The sequence below is a fragment of the Protopterus annectens genome, chromosome 3.part0 (genome assembly GCF_019279795.1).
Source record: "Protopterus annectens isolate FY-2018-M chromosome 3.part0, PAN1.0, whole genome shotgun sequence".
NCBI lineage: Eukaryota > Metazoa > Chordata > Ceratodontiformes > Protopteridae > Protopterus > Protopterus annectens.
In genome coordinates this window covers 666,864,411-666,886,070 of record NC_056731.1, presented here as the reverse complement: position 1 = coordinate 666,886,070, position 21,660 = coordinate 666,864,411, and the positions used below count along the sequence as shown (strand labels likewise).

The 21,660-nt window shown below is 38.9% G+C and overlaps 1 protein-coding gene across 1 annotated transcript in view; it reads left to right on the top strand.

Moving 5' to 3' along the window:
- The window catches only part of PTPN3 (protein tyrosine phosphatase non-receptor type 3), a 2,272,168-nt gene that overhangs the window by 743,596 nt on the left and 1,506,912 nt on the right, over positions 1-21,660 (top strand). The window contains exon 8 of the mRNA XM_044065075.1: positions 8,001-8,053. Within this exon, the coding sequence (XP_043921010.1) occupies positions 8,001-8,053 (53 nt within the window). The remainder of the gene's footprint in view (positions 1-8,000; positions 8,054-21,660) is intronic.

Sequence of the window (21,660 nt, the reverse complement as noted above, 5' to 3'; positions counted from 1 at the left end):
GCTTGTGCTCTATTTGATAGTGAGTTATAAAACCTTTGTAAGGAGGGTATAGCTAAGTCTATGGAAGAGAGTTTTTGAAGAAGTTTCAGATGAGGCACTATAGCAAAACCATTGGATAGGTCTAAGGAAAGTGCTGAAACTAGGTTACCTTTATTTCTTTGTGTATTTACTGTTGTAGTGAAATTCAGTAGTGCAGTAGTAGTGCTATGATGGGGGTCTAAAAGCGTGTAGGGTAGAGAAGTTGTTTTTATGACAGCTGTTTGCTTACATATTTGGCTAGTACTTTGACAAGGGTGATAATATAGCTATTAGTCTGTAATTGGAAAGTTCAGTGGATGTGCATGTTTTGTGAACATGTATGATGAACATTTTTTTTCCAAATTAATGGGACAGTGTGTTCAGCCAGGGTTCTATTTATCAGAATTGCTGTGGGATAGGAATTGCTTCTGCTGCTGTTTCTAAGATATTCACCTGGCAGATTGTCTGGGGCATTGACAGTGGGTTTTAATTTCTGGAGGAGTATTTTGATCATGGCAGTTTGGAACAGGTTGAGGAGAGTGAAATGTTCAAGGAAGTTTAGACTGATAGGTGATTGAGTGTTTGATTAGATGTGTCATCAGTAATAGATATTACTGTGTTAATAAAGCAGGTATTAAACAATTGGCAATGCGGTCATGTTCATTTGGTGATTTTGTGGTAGGTTGTGTGGTTTGTTTTGGATTTAGCAGGTTATTAACTGATGCCCAGAAAAGTTTAGGGTATTTAGAGTGCTTATTTTGGAATGTGCAGTAGTAGGTTTTCTTAACTTTGGTGATGAGATATTTAGCTTAGTTTCTTGTTTTATTTTATTTTACTCATTTATTTATCCTTTGTTGACTGGTTTAGTCCCACTAGCCTAGTAGCCTGTTAAGTTATCTATAAACTTGTATGTTCTCATCCAATTTGTTTTTAACCACATTTTTTATGCTTTTGTCTCTCTCTCTCTCTCTCTCTCATGATTTGTTTTGATTCTAAGGATAGCCATGCAGTTGGGTTTGATCTCACTCTTTTTGATGCAAGCTGACTGAGGGATTCTAGGCACTGTAAGATAGTGGTAAATTAACAGCATCATTTTAAAGGAGGGCACGAAGTGATTCTCAGTTGCATTGATTGTTTGTTTCTGAAAGTTTATTTATGGAAACTGGATATTTTTCTAATCTGTATGTAATTGTGAGCAGTAAGGTTGATGTTTTGGTGCCTGACTGCATGGTAGGTAGATGGTCACTTAGATTATCAAGATATTTTGCCAGGAGAGAATATTAGTATCCAGTCCGGGGTGGACTGTCTGGCAATACGCTTGTTGTGCTTAGTTGGAGTAGTGATGAGGAGGATCAGTTTGTAAAGACAGATATTGTTAGTTGGACTGTTGGAGTTTGACATTCAGTATTAATGTCACATACTATTGATGATTTTCTATGGAAGTTTAGCAGAGATCTAATATAGATGTCTTCAGGCATGAATATTCCCTGGGGGGAGGTAGGTTCTTCATTCCACCAGTTTTTTTTTTCTTGATGCTGTCTTGCTTTATAATACTCTGCCAAGGAGGTGGTATTTTCCCATTTTTTGTATTCTGTTGCAGCCACAGCTCAATGATTTTAAGGTTATTGGGAGACTAAGTAGTCATCTGTGCATACAGTTCAGGGCGTTTATTAAATGTTTTGTATGTTGATGCGACATAAATGTAGACTCTGAACTGGTTAAGGATTAGTTTGGGTGAAAAAGCTATTAATGTGAAGATTATTAGCTAGTTTGGGAGTGGCACGAGTTGAACCAGGATGTGGGTAAACATTGCTTCTTAATTTTATTGACGCATACTTATAATGTTGTGGGTTTGGGTTTAGGCCTAGAGTTGTGTTAAAGAAACATTTGTTGCTGTTTTAGCAGATGTATTAGAGTAGCTGAACGTACACAGGCTGACATAGATAAGGGGAGATGACAACATAGGAATAATTATGGTAGGACTATTTTCTATAATGTTGGTGCTTTTGTGTGTGTATACTCGATAGAGATGGGATGTTACGGGTGCTACAATGAGGAGAGAGGATTAATTACAATTGTAGCTCAATCATTGTGTGTAGTCTGGTTAAGGAGTAGATAGAGACAATATCTGTCTATTAGCACAGGGATAGTAGTCATTGAGGAAAGTAAAGAAAATCTAGAAAAAATGTTAATGACTTTGTCAGACAGAAGTAAATTATAAGTTTGTGATGGTGCTGGTGTTTAATTCTAAGTGATAGCTTAAATGCATGGGTCTGTAGCTATGAGAGAAGGTTGATGTAGATGAATATGGCCAATTTAATGTGAATAGTTTATTGTAGGAGGTATGTACTGCAAACATTATATACTGAATGTGCTGTGAACATGAATACATTGCAGAAAATATCTACTTAGAAAGTGCAGCAATTTGAATTTTGAATGCATTTGTGTCGTTGGGTCCTTGTCCATAGTCTGCACTAATTCTGCCAGTCTTTCCAGCCATCACAGGACTACCTAACTCAGCTTTCTTGAGACCTTATATACTTTCTCAAAGTCTAGGAGTACCCAGTTTGGCCCTTTTTATCTCTAGCTTCTTCTCAACATCAGGTCAGTTGCGCTACTTCTTGATATGAATCTAAACTTCTTATGTCTCATCTGACTTTCTACTATTCTGCGTATTCATTCATCATTTGCCTTATCCAGCACTTTCATGCAGTATGACAGGAGTTTGATATCTCTGCACTCCCCACAGTTGTTGAATATCCCCTTTATTATTGCACATTGGCACTAAAAAGCTCATTCTCCTGCCATATGGGATATCCATTTTGATCATATCTGCCATGACCTCGTGTTGACCCTCTGGTTCCTCTAGCTTCATTTTCCCTAATGATGTTTCTGGCCCTCATCAGCTAGGAATCCAGTCCTGTTTTCTGTAGCCTACAGCCATGATTTAAGTGCTGATAAAGATGAAGCAATAAGTAAAGCACATCACAGTATAGGTGTTAGTATATTAATAACAATTGCTTGATATGCTTCAGTAACAAGATTTAAAAATGTGTAAGCTAACTCTATAGCTGGTTTAAGACTGTTGTTAGCTCAGTATGGGTTTAAAAAGGGAGCATCTGATCTAGTATCAGATCTTTTGATTTTTGGTGCATACAGAGAGAGAGAGAGAGAGAGAAAGAGAGAGGTGATCCTTAAGTCCAAAATTGTCTAAGATTGTAGCTTAGAAATGTGCTTTGTACTTCCTAACAACAACACTATAATATTGTTTTCTTTATTTAAAGTAATTTATTACTACAAACAATTTCTGTATGGAAGCAAAATTATTTTGAGAGTGCTAGATGAGGCCTATTAAGATAAACACCAGCGAAAAGTGGTGAAAATATAGCCCAACAAAATAAAAAAAGTAAAATCCGACTTTTTGCAGGGTTTAAAAATTAAAATCTTCAGAAACACAAATCCACACATCATAAGTGCTTTTGTCCCTTCAAAGAGACTTCATCAGATAAAAAGCCATACCACTTCCATTCTTATATGCATCCAACCTCAATTTCAGATAATTAGAATCAAGTAAATTTCAGCATCATCCTTAAACAGTCATACCCTTACTTCAACAGTTACCATTATTCTACTTTAGTTTTTATTACCCTTACTTTTACCAAAAAATAATAGATTGCAGTTTTATACACACTTAATCAACATCACAAAATACAACTTTACTATTGTTAAAACATTCTAAAGTTTTCTTTAAAAGTTTAAGTTAAAACATCCGCCTTTTCTTTCAGTACTGGCACAATGGAAACTTGGTCATTGAGATCTGGCAAGAGTGTTGCATTTAACCTCAGTTGCCACATCAATTCTCTTTTCATAAGCAATTTTTCCCATTCACCACCCCTGCGGTTAATTTTCACCTTTTCTAAAATACCAAAAACTTTTAAAATTTTCAAATATACAGGAATGCTTGTAAAGGGCATTTGTTTCTTTCTTATTACTTATATTATACAGGTGTTTGTAAATTCTTACTTTTAATGCCCTTTCAGTCTTCCCTAAATAGAAAGCTGTACAGTTTTCATATTTAGCTAAGTAAACGATTTTACTAGTATCTCAGTTCCCATAAGCAAAATCTACTTTACTTTGCAACATGTTAGACAATACAGTAATATCTGTTTTACAGTGTATAACTACATTGTTTACAGCATCTACATGGAAACTGTACCCTTATTTACCAAATAATTTGTATTTTCCTCATACAGTTGTTTAAAATTCTTCCCCGTTTTATACGAAAAAACAGGTTCTTGCCCCACTAATTTATATATTTCTTTGCTCACCTTAAAGATGTTCCAATTTCTTTTTACAATTCCCTTAATATCATTAGAATAATGATTATGTTCCAAGACTAAAGCCTTTTCATAATGAACATTCTGAGGCCCTTCACTTGCTCTTACCATTTCATTATCTATCAAAGGTTCATGTTTTGTTCTCCGTCCTTGATATACTATAATTTTGAACATCAAGCATTTTTTCTGGGTACCCTCCATTTAACAATATATCCTTTAGCTTTAAAAGCTCATCCCAAAGATCCTCATGAACAGATGTCATCCTAGCTATTCGAATAGCTTGTCCTTTGACCAGACTTCTTTTATGAGACTGTGGGTGGTTACTGGTATAATGTAAATATGCATTAAAAAATGTGTCCTTCCTAAAGGTGTTAGACTTAAAACCACTTGGTGTATGAAAAATCCAAGTAACTAATCCCTTCGTAACTCCAAGTGAAGGTAAATTTAAAGTAATTGGAACAACCATTCAAATAGTCTACAAACTTTGGTATCCCTTCACCAGCCCCATCCCACAAAATAAATATATCATCCAAGAATGTAACGTATAGATGTATATGTTTGGCAAAAGGACAAGGAAACACAAACTCCCTTTCCTATCCTAATATAACAATATGGGCAAAAGCTGAGGCACAAGATGCCCCCATGGCTACTTCAGTAATTTGTAAGTAATACTCGCCCTCAAAATGAACAAAGTTCTCTAACACAGTTTCTAACAATTCTTCTACAGTAGAAATTTGTTCTTTTGGTAATGGGTGGGGGGGTAACCATGGTAAGTAATTACCTTTAAATCATACTTTTGTAAGTGAACGTATGTGTCATAGTGGAGTAAGAAGAATTTACCATGTCAAGAGTATAGAAATTGGGGTCGGTGTATTCAAAGATTTTAGACTACTGTATAAGATGTAGTTTACTTAATAGGACTGACTTGCTTGATTCTGGGATGGAGCAGGTTAGTAAACTTTGTCCTGTCCCTTAAATGCTTTTAGGGCTTGCAAAATTTATTTTTTTTTTTCCCTTAAATGCTTTTAGGGCCTACAAGGACAGGAGAAGGGCTGTAGTCACTCAGATTGTCTGGGAGAATTTGTGTTTTATGATTATTTCTGGCACAGAAAGTTTACCTGAAAGATTTGCTATAGTCATGTTTTTTTTTTTTTTTTTGACACGTTGTGGTGGGTTGTTTGTGGAAAGAATGCTTGTTAGCGTGCCTTTGAGTTCTGTTCCGGGCATGTCCTTTAGATAAAATAACCGAGATCCCATCTGCTTGAGTTGGTGGTAGCTCAGGTGGATGTAAAATATCCAATAGTAACTATCAAAAAGAGTAGGGAAAGTTCCCCAGTGCACTGGCCAAATTTCCTGTATTAGTAGAAATACCACATTGAGTCTCCCTTGAAAAGACTGTCTTAGTGGGACTAACCCAGTCAACAAAGAATAAATAAATACAATAAAATAAATAAAGGTGAGCTCTCCACAAAGTATTATTGTATAGTGATGAGAGTTCTGTTTTTTTAATAAACTCTTTTTTGCCCATAGATATACATCTTAAAAGTATTCTACTGCAGGAAATAAAAATGTTATGCAGTCTTTCATAAGTTCAACCTGAAGTTATTAAACAATGCCAAGGCAAAATATTGATGGAAGAAATATCAATAGAAATATAATCAATGTATTGAATGGGAGTATCTGATATCTATCCTGCACATCAGGTTTTACAAATCTGTCTTGTTAGAATCATATGCTCTTAACTATGTGAATATAAACTATTTTGCTCATGTGTCAGCCCCATTGCTGTGATGCCCCCCTCTTTGTATGTCTTACTAATTGTGGATTTTCCTATCCTTTCACCTAATCACTCCGTCATTACTCTGTACTGTGCTTCTTTAACTCTTTTCCGTATCTCAACTTGCCAAGTAAGTCAAAGGCCCTTTGCCCTCTACAGTTCGAAAGTTATATGCACAGTCTCTCTGTTTTGACCCCCCCCTTATGTAAATTTTAGTATGTTTACACATCCTATTTCTCCATATGTTGCACATTTTCCTACCTCCTTATATGCTTATACTCTTCAAATTTGGCCCCTGATCATATTCTCTTCCCAGTTGGAAAATGCACAACCCTCCAGCATCCTGCATGTCTAGCCATCTCTTCTGTTTCTTTACTTAATCCCTTCTTCTGTTCCTTGGTCTGATACAGACATTGGGGCAGTATATAAAACTGCAGCGCCTTTACTTTATGGCCCATCACCAAAGGTGTTAACTGCCATTTTGTCAACAAGGCCCTATTGTTCTACCCTGCTTTGTCATACATTAATCTAAAAGTCATTACTACTGTAGTAAGTAAATTCCCAAATACCTGACCTCTTACTTTTCCCACATATAGCCATAATCTCCTCTCAGGTTACCTTCCAGTTTAAGGTTAATTGCTAATGCTCAAGTCTTCTCCTTGTTGATTCTGTAATCTGCCTTACATATTCATCTGTTATCTTTCACATCTTATTCGTATATTCTTTTGGCTTTGTCATCATTATAAGAACATTATCAGCAAACGAAAGCATGTTTTTCTTTACTATTACCCCCTCATACCACTGAAGGTCTGACCTCCTTAACAAGATTATCAGTGGTTCTAAGTATGTGGTGTACAGTATGGGAGATGGAGGACATTCTTGCCTTGTGCACCTTCCTGTTGTGATTTCCCCAACAGCCTTGCTCTTATTTTTACTCAGTTTGCCCCCTCATGTATTGTTGGAATAGTCTGCGTTATCCTGTTGGGCAAACATACCAGTTCCATTACCTGGAATAAGTACTGCTTTTTCACCCTTCAGAACACTCTCTCTGCATCCAGTGACAATATATTCATCTCCTTTATTTCCACTGCACATTGTGTGTTGTTATTAGTGTCCTTATTACCTTATTCACCATCTTCTTTCCCCCTAAACACCCACACTGGTCTTCACGTATAAGCTTAGGATGCAACAAAGCCAACTTGTTCGCAATGATTGCCATAAATAACTTATAGTCATGGTTAAGTATGGATATGGATTTATGGGAAGATAGCAAGACCAGACCTCATCCCCTCTTGAAGAATCATTGAAATAATCCATTCTTTCCATGACACAGGAGGTGATGTTCCCTGCGTTATGCTGTAAATAGTCCTGTCCAAATCTCCACCCCTTGCTCCTTCACTACTTTTCATACCTCTGTGGGTAACCCATCCCCTCCTGGCAATTTCTTATTTGCCATATTTCACCAAATTTGCTTTTTTTTCTGCCTCATGATTTCTTTTCCTGCTTTGTTAGCATGGGTCTAGCTACCCCTGTCCATCAAGTCTGTCCCTCTTTCTCCAGTATAAAGTCTTTGCTAATACAACCTGAACTCTTCCAGTATTCCCAACAAGTTCCTCCATTCTTTTCTGCCCTGATTTAACATAGTAAACTTCACTTTCTACGTGATGTCTAAATGAGTTTACTAATGCTTGTTGTGCCATGGCACGTCCACCAAAATATGTTTAATGTATGTTCATACTTTTAATCTTAACATTTTAACTCAGTTCTTTCTGTAGAAATGTTTGTATCTTTGTTAGAGTAAGAATGACAAAGTATGGCTGTCCATGATAATGCTATACTGATTAACAGATACCTTTTTGTCTCTACAGATTAAGCTGTCCCATGAACTCTGCTGTTGTGCTGGCTTCATATGCTGTACAGTGTAAGTAAAGATGACCATTTACTGTGATTTTATATGCAGTACAGTAGAAGGTATTTTAATAGGAAACTGCACAATGTCTAAAATAACTTTAAAGGGGTGACATGAAAGGCCTGTAAATGTGTTCTATTTCTGATACCTACAAAGCCTGATATTATTGTCTGACTTTCATAAGAATACTATTTACACTGGTAGGCATTCCTGAATATTCGGCAACTTTTATTCAATGAAGACTGCTCTGCAGAGCTTTTTTGATTGTACTAGTATCTGTGAAATATTGTTCACTGAGCTGTAGTCCTAGATTGCAATGCGACATATGGTTGAGTATCCATCCATACCTTCTGGTTGGAGTAATTTGTTTGGATGTTGTTTTCAGGGAGGGTAGTTGTAAAAGTAAATTGTAACATTTTGGGTTTTTCTACACGTGTTCTTTTGTAGGCTAGAGATCCCATTAGATGTAATCTTTAGTCTTTGAGGCCTAACACTGGTCTTATGCCATCATTCTGTTGTGAAGTTGGTGTGCAAGATGCCCTTATATAATCACCATTGCTATAAACTTTCTTCAGTTCTTTTCAATATTGTTGCATTTCATTTATATATTTATTGACATTTGTTTACTGGGAAAGTGCGACTGGGTAATAAATGCATATTTTCAGAGAAGGCCCAGGGAGAAAATCTCCAGAGAGTTCGATAACATCTAATTAAATAGTAATTAAAAAAGCATATATACATACAGTTTGATGGTGGAATACATATGATACAATAAAGCATATGAGGAGTCACCAGAGATGTAATAATAAAAAAGTGACATTTGACAATCAGTATATACAAAAGGATCAGAAGTGTAGTCTGTTTTTGTAGGAAATAAAAAAAATAATAATAAAAGTAAAACAAAATGTGTACAGGCTCCCCTTAAGAATGGGGAGAAGGTAGATACAGGTAGCTGTTATAATGGACAGTTAGTAAGAATGTGAATTGTTTGTTGATGTCGGTCATACAGGTGAGGTGCATGGGTATAGCAATGAGTTGGTGGGAATTCTTCGAGAGAGGACTTAAATACATGGTTATCAGATCATTTTGCAAGAGGTACTGAAGGAGTTGCTTATGAATATATTTTTCCAGGATCTTAGAAGGAGCGGAGCAGGATGGCAGTTGACCTAAAGTTAGAGATGTCAGAAGAGTTGCCTACTTTATGGAGGGAGTTAAAGAATTTTTCCCAAATGGCAGAGACATGGGAGTATTGAATATATCTGTTGCTGAGAATTGAGAATGGGTGTGCAATACAAACTACAGTGAACTTAAGGTACTCCTCAGGGAGAGCATCAGCAAAAGGAGAGAAGGACTGTGGTTGATTAAATCGTTGAAGGTAAGAGAGGATATGATGTCGTAGAAAGTGTTACATTTGGTAGCTGTTTGAGAAATGGAAGTCTGGATAGGGGTTTGCTGAGGAAGTAGAGCTAGGTTGAAGAATTTTCTTAATTGTGCTTCAGAGTTTCTGTGGATTTTTATTTTTTGGTGGGGGGACATTATCTTGTGAGCCTGAGTGATAATTTTCTAGGTAAATTTGCTTCTCAGTGAGGTTATGCAACTCTTTGTATAGCTGTATGATTTGAGGGGATTTCTCTTTGTGCCATTCTTTCCATATTTTTTTTTCATGGGAATTCTATTTGAATGCATCAGCCAGGGGGGGTTGAGTAGTTTTACTCTTGTATTTCTGGTAGGGGCAAGAGTATTTAAAATATTCATGATTTTGTTGTTGAATTTTTAATGTCTTTATCTATAGGTAGGGTTTTGAATGGAGACCAGTTAAAGGATTTTTAATAAATTGTTAGGAGTGTCAGGATGAAAGAAAGATTTCTGGTAGTTATGCACTAATGTATTTTAGCTAGTGAGATATAAGGTGATGATCACTAAGGGAATCTGGTGGTATTTTTATTTTATTTATTTTATTTTACATGTGTTAACCAGGATAGTCCAACTGGACACAGGTCCATTTTCAGCGGAGGCCTGGGGAGTAAAGCTCCACATGTGGATGGATACAGAAGAGTTAGCAGCAGTTTTATACAGTTACATATAGATATCAGTTACAGAATTATAGGATTACATAAATGCATAAAAACTTGGAATACATACATACTTAGACTTCACAATATTCATTTTCTTGTTAGAACATTAAACATTTGTAGTCTTATAAGGCTGAGTAAAATAGTATATCGTTCAGGAGTACAACAAATTTGAGAGAGTCAGTATTTCAGACTTTTTAAGACTTTTCTACAAATAGCCAGGTAGTAAAATGAATGGTGAGATGGTTAGTCAGGCTTGGTACAGGGGCACAGCCAGTGACATTTTAGGTATATTTTGAAAGAGCCGGTTCCAGATTTTACCAACAGAGTTGCAAAATAATGACTCACCTGCTAAGTTTATAGATTTAACAGTTTGTGCCAGCATTTTGTCAGAAGAGCGGAGTGTTTTTAGGTTACTGCATGGAGTAATTATATTTTGAGTATCGGCGTGCTTTCAGGCTGATAGAGGACTTTGTGGGCTATTATTAATTGGTTATACTGAATTTGAGAGGGAACCTCTAGCCAGCCTAGGGATCATAGGTTAAGACAGTGGTGGGTAGTACCCCTGAGTTAGCATACTTGCTGAGGTCTGAGACAATTATCCAGTTGAGGATAGAATTTTTATGATTTGATTTGCCTAGCTGAGTAGGAGAAGAGATTAGCTGTTTTGAACCCATACAAGTTAAGATTAATAGTTGGGGTGTTAGATGTCACAGATAACCAGTTTGTGTTAAAGTTGCCTAAGATAATGGTTTCAGTAGTAACATTTGTAGTTCACCAACAAAGAATTTCTTCTAAAGGCCAATATTATTACCTAGTGGTATATAGAGAGCAACTATAGATAGCATCTATATTTTTTAACACTGAGAAGATAGACAATAAGTTCTGCGTTTTGGAAAGTTGGTGTGTTATTTCTGAGGGGTGAGAAAGTTATGCAGTTATTGCATACATTTACAAAGCCTCCCCTTTTTTGTGTAGTCTGTCACATTGAATGATATTATAGCCACAAGAAAGAATTTTAGAACATTTTATATGTGGTTTTAGCCATGTTTCAGTAATGACAGTAATATCTGGTGAGTAGTGAAGAAACCATGCTTGTAGGTCTGTAATTTTGTTTAGAATACTGTGAATGTTAATGGAAATAAGAAAACATTTTGTGGGTGTTGTATAAGAGTTATGAGCAGAGGATAGTAGAATGGATGAGGCTTAGGGCTGGGGTTGGGATGGATGTCACCACAAGTAGTGATTTTAGAGAAGAGAGGATTTGGATTAGTTAGTTTTGTTATAGTTTATGAATTTATTCCAGGTTATGTAAAAATTAGTGAATGGTTAGATATTTTGTATGTGAATAGTTTGGACATTAAATAAATTTGAGGAAATAGGTATGAAGGAGGATTTAGACTGATTATATGCATATAGTGGCTGGGATAGTCATGATGGTGCAGCAGTTAGCATTGTTGCCTTACAGCAGGAAGTTCTCCGGTTCGATTCTCTGCTGGAGCACCTCCTGTGTGGAGTCTGCATGTCCTCACTGCAGTCGAGTAAGTTTTAAAGACATGCAAGTAGCTGTGTGTGTTTGTGTGTACCTTCTGTGAAGGTTGGACACCAGGCTGACAACTTGACGCCATAAAACACCACTGCCAATCAATCTGCAGCCAGTGATCCTCTGTGGCGACCTCTAAAAGGCGAAAGACATTACTGTATACACCCAGTGGCTGGTTTTGTGTGTGTGTGTCTGTGTGTGTGTGTGTGTGTGTGTGTGTGTGTGTGTGTGTGTGTGTGTGTGTGTGTATAAAGTGTAAGAGTACCATGGTAGGTAGTAAGGTGACATACATTGAATTTGTTAGAGTAACATTTGATGTTCTTCATCTCACATTGCTGCAGTCATAACTTATGGGGGTAGTCCGCTGTCCTCGGTCGGCCCAAATACCAAAGTATTAGGCTGACGTCGGTCATGGGCACTCAGATCTGACGTCAGAGCGTCAAGGTATTAAAGCGCATGACCGACGTCATTTCCTGAGTCTTTTTTGCCGCATGGTCCGAAGCAGAAGCAGCATTTGCAAGTGCCGTTCGGCGTTCTGAAATTTTCGTATTCTGAGTTTCAGACCGAAACCAAGTTGGGCTAAGTACCCCGTTGGGGAATATTTTTGTTTTTTCTTGCCTCAGTTATTTCCGGATGTCAGAAAAAGTGAATAATTGTATTTCTTGTGGGAAACAGATACCGCATAGGGATTTCCACTCTCTTTGTATTCCTTGTTTGGGACCTGAGCACGACGTAGTAGGGTGTCGCTTTTGTGCTAGATTTAATAAGCGCACCATTAAACGTAGGTTAGATTGTGCTAGGCTTGTCTTCGGTAAGCGGTGTAATTACAATATGCCGTCGGATCCTCCGACGCCCGCTACCGCGAAGAAGCGCAAAGATAAATCTTTTAAGCCCAAGCAAGATGACTCGTCCGTTCCGGACGCCGGTTCTTTAGACACTATGGTGGATTCGGTTGAACTGGCCGAGGTTTCAACTGAGTCTCAGGGGGAGACGTTGGTTTTGCAAGATGTGGCCTCTCAGGAGTCAGGTCAGGCTGAGGGGGCCTCTCAGGTTGTTGTTCTCCCTTCTTTGCCTAAGGTGGTTAGGCCTTCTCCTTCTGTCTCTAAGGTACCTTCCAAAGGCAGGCCTGGTTTGCCTGCCACAGGTGTCAGTCCTAGTTCTGCAGGTTCTGTGCCTAAAAAACACATGCTTAAAATGGCAGAAGATTTAATTACTTTAATCAGGGGTTCTATGCCCCCTCCTGATAAGAGGCCTAGGGTGGAGCCAGAAATGGAAAGTTTGGAACAGGCTTCAGATTACTCAGAGTCTTCGGCTGAAGACATTCAGGATTTTCCTCCTTATTCTGATTCAGACGCAGAGGATTCCACTCCTTCTGCTTCTCCTCCAGAGGATTTTTCTTTTTCAGAAACCCTGCATTCTATGAGGGAGCATTTTAAATGGGAAGGTCAGGATTTCTCAGATTCCAGGAAGAGGCTTAGGGAATTTTTGTTTTTACCTCAGCATAGGCCTTTGGCTATACCTCCTGTTTTGGATGTTGTTCAAGACATTTTCTCTGAGGCTTCCCTTAATCCAGACTCTTTGCCTCCTGCTCCAGTTAAGCCGGATAGGTATTACAGGGTGCCTGAGGCTCATAAATATATGTATAAGAGCCCTAGGGCCGACCCAGAAACTATTAGCCAGGGACCTAAGGGTGTCAGAGCTTCTGTTGTAAAGAATCCAGTTCCTATGGATAAGGATGCTAGAGCTTTGGAAAGGTGGGGTAAGAAAGTGTATACCTCTTCCACTTTAGCAATGAGGGCTTTGAATTGCCAGTTTCATATGTTGAAGTACCAGAATTTTCTCCTTACTCAGTTAAAATCTAAAGTGGGATGCTTTGGCAGAGGGCATAGAGTGTAAGGAATTACAGGATTTGGTACATGCCTCTGATCAGGTGGGTAAGCATGCTTTGCAATGTGGTTTTGATGCTTTACAGGCTTCTTCCAGGGTGGCTGCCACTGGTTCAGTTATTCGCAGGCACGCCTGGCTTAAAGATCAGAATTTGTCAGAGCATGTCAGAGCTAGGATTTTAGATGCTCCTTTGCAGTCTGAAGTTTTGTTTGGTTCTCCTGTGGAGGCTGTCTTGAAGAAAATGGAAGACAAGGCTAAGTCTATGCAGACTGTTAAAGATTTTTTGCAGGTGCAGCCCCCTAAGTTTAGCAGGAACTGGCCTGCTAAGGGTTGGACTTACCCTTCTTCTGATTCGCAGTCTAGGGGTAGATCTAGACGTGGTAGGGGCAGAGCTCAGAGTTCTTTCAGGCCTAGACCGTGGAGTTCACCAGCACAATCTACAGGTGAGGGCAGGGGCCAGTCCTTTCGTAAACAGGCCCAATGACCTGCATTTCCAGCTGCCAGATCCTTCCTGTCTGGCAGCTCCTTTGGGAGGAAAGTTGGCACTCTTCAAGCAAAATTGGTTTCTAGTCACCCAGGACAAATGGGTGTTGGACATTATAGACCGATGCTACAAGTTTTATTTCCACATATAGCCTCCTTTCAAAGGCATGCCAGACGTTCCTCCTCAGCAAAGGGTAGAGGCTCACAAACAGATTTCTTTACTTCTTCATATGGGGGCTATACAGCAGGTCCCTCTGTCAGAAGTGGGCCTCGGATTTTACTCTTGCCTATTTCTTGTACCAAAGAAAGGAAACACTTGGAGGCCAATTTTGGATTTATCTATCCTCAACACATATCTGGACATTCCAAGATTCAAAATGTTGACGTTGCAACAACTTCTGCCTCTGTTGGGCAAAGATCACTGGATGGTAACTCTGGATCTCAAAGAGGCTTATCTTCATGTTCCTATCAGGCCCAGTTGCGGGAGATTCCTGCGTTTTCGGGCTGGGACTTTACATTATCAGTTCTCTGCATTGCCCTTTGGCTTATCTACTGCGCCCAGGGTATTCACAAAAGTTCTGGCTCCAGTGATAGCCTTCTTCAGGTTAAGAGGAATACAAATTTATCCTTATTTGGACGATTGCCTGATTCTTGCTCAAGACAAGCACGAGCTTCTTCACCATCTACAGTATGTTATGACAGTGCTAAGGTGCCTAGGGTATTCTGTGAACGAAATAAAGTCCAGTCTGGTACCCTCTCAGGAAATGTGCTTTCTGGGTGTGAGACTGAATACAGCTTCCCAGATGGCCTTTTTGACCCCGGACAAGCAAAAGAATCTTTCACTTTACTTCCATCAATTGTCTCTACGGTCCAGGCTGACTGCAAGGACAGTCCTTCAAGCCTTGGGGTTCATGGCATCTTGTATTCTGGTGCTTCCCAATGCCAAACTGCATATGAGGAAGCTACAATGGTATCTCAAAAACGTTTGGACACAACACTGCCAAGATCTGGACACTGTCATTCAGATAATACCTTGCATTCAAAAGGAATTTTTGTGGTGGGCTCAGGAATGTCACCTAAACAAGGGACTCTCTGTGACCCGACCAGAGGCGAGTCAGATTTTAACGGTGGATGCCTCGGACAAGGCTTGGGGAGCACACCTCAATGGAAAATGGGTTCAAGACACGTGGCCTGCCAGACTTCAACATTTACATATCAACTTGAAGGAAATGTTAGCAGTCCAGTTTGCATTGATGGCTTTCAAGGATTTACTTCTCCCAGGACAGGTGTTGATTCAAACAGACAACACTACTGTCATGTGGTACATCAACAAGCAAAGGGGAACCCATTCGTACCCTCTTTGCAGGCAAGCTATGATTTTGTGGGAGACTGCTCTCAGTTTGCAACTCACTCTTCAAGCAAGGTTTCTGCCAGGAGCACAGAACTCCTTAGCAGATGTTTTGAGCAGACGGATAGTGGATCCCCACGAGTGGAAATTGGATCCTCATGTATTTCGACAGTTGACAATGATATGGGGGACTCCAGACATAGATCTGTTCGCTTCTCCACTAAATTTCCAGGTGCCAAAGTTTTGCACACAGGTGTTTCATCCCACAGCTTGGAAAGTGGATGCTCTATCATTCAGTTGGAGCAATCTTCACATCTATGCCTTTCCGCCTCTGCCTCTACTTCCAAAGGTTCTCTTGAAGGTCAGACAAGACAAGCCCTCCATGATTCTAATAGCTCCAGACTGGCCTCGACAACACTGGTACCCTCTGCTGAGGAGTTTAGTACGGGAACCTCCTTACCCTTTGCCTTTGATTCCACACCTTTTGACTCAGGAGGGCAATCATTTCCTCAATGTCAGGATTCAGTCCCTGCATCTAACAGCCTGGCATATTCTGTTTTAGAACCTGGAGGGTCGCAGCTTCCTCAACAAGTTTTGAATGTTATTTTGGAGGCCAGGAGGCCTAGTACAAGGAAAGTTTATGCTGATAAATGGAGGAGATTTTTATTTGGAGCAAAGCAAAGAGCTTTGATGTTTCTAGGCCTGATTTGAGTGTTTCTCTTCAATATCTTACAGAATTATTGGACAAGGGTTTGTCTTTCTCCTCTATAAAAGTTCATGCTGCAGCCATTTCTGCTCACTATGACTGTGACCCACCATTGTTTTCTCATCCTTTGTTTAAGCAATTCCTTAGAGGGGCAAAGAACATAAGACCCCACAGAGCTCCTACTCCTGCCTGGGATCTCAATTTTGTGTTGGAAAAACTTAATTTATCTCCTTTTGAACCTGCAGCTACAGCTGAGTTAAAGTTTTTGTCTTGGAAGACTGCTTTTTTGTTGGCCATTACGTCTGCTAGAAGGGTTTCTGAATTACAGGCTCTAATGGCAGTTGAACCCTTCCTAATTTTTCATAAGGACAGGGTATCTCTGCGTACTAACCCTACTTTTATGCCTAAAGTGGTTTCAAATGTGGCCTTGAACCAATCTATTCATTTGCCTACTTTTATGCAGATCCCCAAAATAAAGGGGAGAAGATTTTGCACACTTTGGATATTCACAGGCAGTTGCGTTATTATTTGAGCAAGACTAAAGGGTTCAGACAGTCTCAGCAGTTGTTTGTTTCTTTTGCTTTGGGTTCTCAGGCTATTTCTAAATGGATTGGCCTTTGTATTGCTTTTTGTTATTCTCATCATGGTAAGGAGATTCCAGCTGGAATCAGGCATCACTCCACTAGGGCTACTGCCACTTCTACTGCTTTTTTAAGGGGGGTAGCTACTAAGGATATTTTGGAAGCAGCTACTTGGAGTTCAGTGCACACTTTTTCTAAACATTATCATCTTCCTCTTTATTCCAAATCTAGGGCTGGATTTGCCACTGCAGTCTTACAGGGCATTTTGGCAGCTCCCAATGCTTTATGATTTTGCCAGCCTCCCTTTACCTCTGCTTTGGGATTCTACCCATAAGTTATGACTGCAGCAATGTGAGATGAAGAACATAGTACAGTTTTGTAGATACCATAAATGTAGATGTTCGAAGATCCACATTGCTGCAGTCCAATTTACCCTCCCTCCTTCCCCTCTGTAGTTTGGAGTGGTTGTATGGTTTGGGTTGTAGCTGTTTTTTGTACATGGTTTTAGGGAGTTATTCTATTTTTGGCTGTTGCCTTTATTTTTAGGGCCTTCAGATCTGAGCGCCCATGACCGACGTCAGCCTAATACTTTGGTATTCGGGCCGACCGAGGACAGCGGACTACCCCCATAAGTTATGACTGCAGCAATGTGGATCTTCGAACATCTACATTTATGGTAGGTACAAAACTGTACTTTTTGTTTACATAATAGCTGAAACCACAGTTGCTCCCTCCGATTTGGCCCCTGATGTCATATAGACCTTGGCTTTAGAAAGTTGTAATGTTCATCACGAAACGGCCTTGCAACAGCAAATACCTACATAGGTCATTTTTTACATTGACACTGACACTCTTCAGAGGCACACTTGTGTCTGTGAAGGTTCAAAAGGATGAAAAGGAATAGAGCAGGAGCACTTCTCATGACTTTTCAGATGAGGAAAAGGACTTTTTTTTCAACATAACGTTAAGTATATTATCTTTCCTTTAAATAGTCTAATAATGTGGAAAGCTCTTCATAGTATTCACATTCTCCTTCTGAATACTTCTTTTTTTGCTGTGGCAATACATTTCTTGAAAAAATGTTTCACTTTATCTTCTGGGGGTCCTGCTTCTCTAAATAAGAGATATAGAAAATGATGAAGCTTGCAGATTCAGAATCGTCAATCCCACCAGTTTATGATGTTTAAAAGTGGATAGTTAGTGTCCACATTTACAAGCATTAGCGTCACAAAAAAAAAAAAAGGCTGATATATTTAAAGCTTCTTTAATCAGTAAGAATTTAATTAGCATATGTAAGACTGATCCTGCTGGGTTTTTTTTTTCAACATCTATTCAGAGTAATAGGGCTATGCCTCTAGTGCAGCAGTCTCCAACTTTTTTTGCACCAAGGACCGGTTTCATGTAACACTATTTTCCACGGACTGGCCATTACACGCGCATAATAAAGTGCATAATTATTTGACATTTATTTACTGGGGAGGTCTAACTGGACTAGAAGTCCATTTTCAGCTGAGGCCCGGGGATAAAAGCTCCAAAGTACAATTACAGAACAATTGGCAATTATCAAAAAAAAAAAAAAAAAGTGTACATTGTTTAACAGTATAACATAGATCTGCTTTGGTCGAGAGGTACGTAAACCTAATGGCAACCTTATTGACTTTATAAGTTTATAAGAGCAATATTAAAATCTGTCATTATTATTTGGCTCTGTCCAGCATACTTCTCAACTGTATAAAGTTTCACAGAATGTCCAGATTTTTGCCTCATATTTTTGGTCTATTTCTCGTAAAATTGTTGTTTTCTGGCAAATCACTGGCATATCTTTGAGGTTTGAAGTCAGAAAATAATGACATATGGTTGAGTTTCAGATTTCATACCCTTCAGAAAGTACATGCTAATGCAAAACCTGTATTTCTATCTACTTTCTATGTTTGAACACTTAAGTGTTCCTGTTTTTTGGCTTGTCCAGATTTCTTCCTGTAAGAGGTTGAAAGGTATGTGTCCAGATTTATTGTGCGAGAGGTTGAGTAGTAGTATGGTTGAGAGGTACATAAACCTAATGGTGACCTTATTGACTTTCTGTGTTTATAAAAGCAATATTTAAAATCTGTCCCTATCTTAACCTCTAAATTGTACAGATTTTTTCAGAATGTCCAGATAATTGGCCTCATATTTTTGGTCCATTTTTCATAAAGTTATGGTTTTCTGTCAAAGTAGTGAATCAGTGGTAAATCATTAAAGGCTGACGTTAGAAGATAATGACAGACATTTTAGTTTCAGACTTCATATCTTTCATAAAAGTCATGTTAATGCAAAACTTGTTTTTCTGTCAACTTTCTACGTTTGTGAGAGCATTATTTAAAAATTGTCCCTATTTTTGGTCCTTGTTCCACTTTTATTTATGGCTTTGTCCAGATTTTTTGCTCTAAGAGTTGAGAGGTATGGTCTCAATTATTTATGGCTCTGTCTAGATTTACTGTGCAAGAGATTGAGTGGTATGGTTGAGAGGTACGCAGACCTCATTGCTGCTGCTGCCAGGGATCACTCTCGCTCTTTTCTCTCTCTCTCACACACACACACACACATTCTCATTTGCATTCATTCACTCACACAAGATCGTTCTTACTGTCTCGATCTCTCTCACACACACAGTCTCTCTTGCTTTCATGCACGCATTCACTCACACATGCAGACAGAAACACATGCACGCAGACTGTTTTACTTTCATGCATGCATTCACTCATACATGCAGAGAGAAACATGTACACTCAAACTTTCAGTTTCCTTGACTTTTATTTTACACTCGCTAAACAGCAAAAGCATTGCTTATTGAGTGTAAAATAATGGGTTGATTGGTCTCGCTGCTCACTCTTTCTAATATACAAATATCACAATAGTAAAACACATAAAAGCAAATAATCCAACAAAAATGTCACAGGATACCTTCTCCTTAACCAGACACCATGCAGGGTAAGGTGTGAATAAAGGGAACAAAAGTGCTCATAACCTTACCCCGCCTGGTGTCTGGTTCTTTTCAAGGAGAAGGTATCCTATGACATTTTTGTTGGATTATTTGCTTCTAATGCACACAAAGTCTCTTCTTCTTTTACAGGCACACACATTCTGCTTTCATGCACACATTCACTCACTTGTAAACAGACACAAACACATTCATACACATACATACACGCATTTGCGTTTTCATTTCATTCCGTGCCTGGCAGCCTTGTACCAAATGATCCATGGCCCGGTACTGGTCCACAGCCCGGTGGTTGGGGTCCGCTGTTCTAGTGTTCTTATTTTATATGGATTGTGGGTTAGTAGGCACTAGATAAGTTCAGTAAAAGTGTACACATCTGATACTTTAGTGCAGGAGAAATTGTAGTTTAGTCCGTGTGGTTTCTTGTCAGTGTTCCATTTTAGTGAAAATTTTTGGGACATTGACAATGTATCCCAGACACTTACAGCAATGCTAATAAATTATAAAAACTTATGGCTGTAGTAGATAAAGATTCAGTTTCATGTACTTGCATGTTTATGATATTGTAACTATTCCGTCAAGAACAACCATGTCAGTCAGGTTTAGTTTTGAGAATGTTTGCATAGTTTAGAGCAGTGTCTGACAATGAAGGTGTTACATCCATACTACTTAATGCTTCATAAGTACAAGATTTTTTATTTTCCTCAGCTTGTTTATGTATTTGTAAATGATGTATTTATTCCTTGAAATATATATATATATGCCAACTGGTGCTCAGTTTCAGAAGAGTTCTTTTACTAAGAAGTCTCATCAGCAGAGGCAGCATAAAGGAAAGAACAACAAACATCAATTTCAGATTAAATTCAGCAGGGAAGGTCAGATAAAACTGGAGCGCTTCCAAATGACTGTGTCTTTCATCCAGCCCATTCCCCAGTACCTCAGGAGGCAAAGTTCAGGGCTGTCTTTCTTCATGTCAGGTAATATCCACAGACAAAAGGGTTTTACAAAAAGTAAGCCAGGATTGTTTAACAGAGTTTGCTCAGAAATCACAAATGCATCTTGATCTGTTGGAAGTTTCACATCTGCCTCATATAAAACTAAGACTTGTAGGACCTAACATAACTTAGCCCCTCCCATTACTGACAGTCTTTTGCATTTATGGGACCCCTCCTCAGAGCTCTTCAGTCATTTGTTGAAATCAGTCAAAGTGGTTGCAGGCTACTGTTTTTCTGTTTAGACTGTTTTCTTGTTAAGCTTGGTTCATTTTCATTACCTTACTATACAGGTTTGTGTGCAGAATATGCCAGACTGCACTTTTTATATTTATAACTGGATTTTCCTGTTAGGTTTGTATTTTTGTTTAGACAGGATTTCTCTCCCCGTCTTTTGTTGGCATCCTCTTACTGTAGATGACGGTTACAGCAGTGGATGGTCAGCTTTTTCTGTAACCTTTTGCTGGTTAGTTGTTTACTGTTGCTGTCCTTTGAAGCAGGGAGAAGGAGGAGTTGCAAATGTTATGCAAAAATCCACCCCACCCTTTAGGGGTAGGCACATTATTAGCTTAAGAGTCTTTGGAGAGGCTAATTTCATGGAAGACTACAGCATTTGCCCATTGCTCAAGCCCTCAAGTCTTAAGGGCAGAGAAAATAGCTTAGAACTGGAGAAACTTATGGCACCCCCATTAGGTGATTCAAGGGCTTCACTTTTCACTTCAAAACTTTCTCCCCAAACAACCTAAAAAAGCTGCCTTTTGAACAAGATGTTGCTGCTAAGAAATAAGTTTATTATTGTTGAGGCTGATAAAGTTTTGAAGATGTCGTGCTCGATGTTCTTCGTGTTTCACTGTTGCAATCATTACATTTGGATAATCTGCTGACAGGTTGCCCTTAGTCAGCCTGATTAACAAAGTCTTAGGTCCTGCATCGGTTGCTGCCCTTTCTTCCATGACGTCAGGTCGTCAGGGGTATAAAACATGCAACCGAAGCCATTACATCAGTCTTTCTTGCCGTGCGGTGCCCG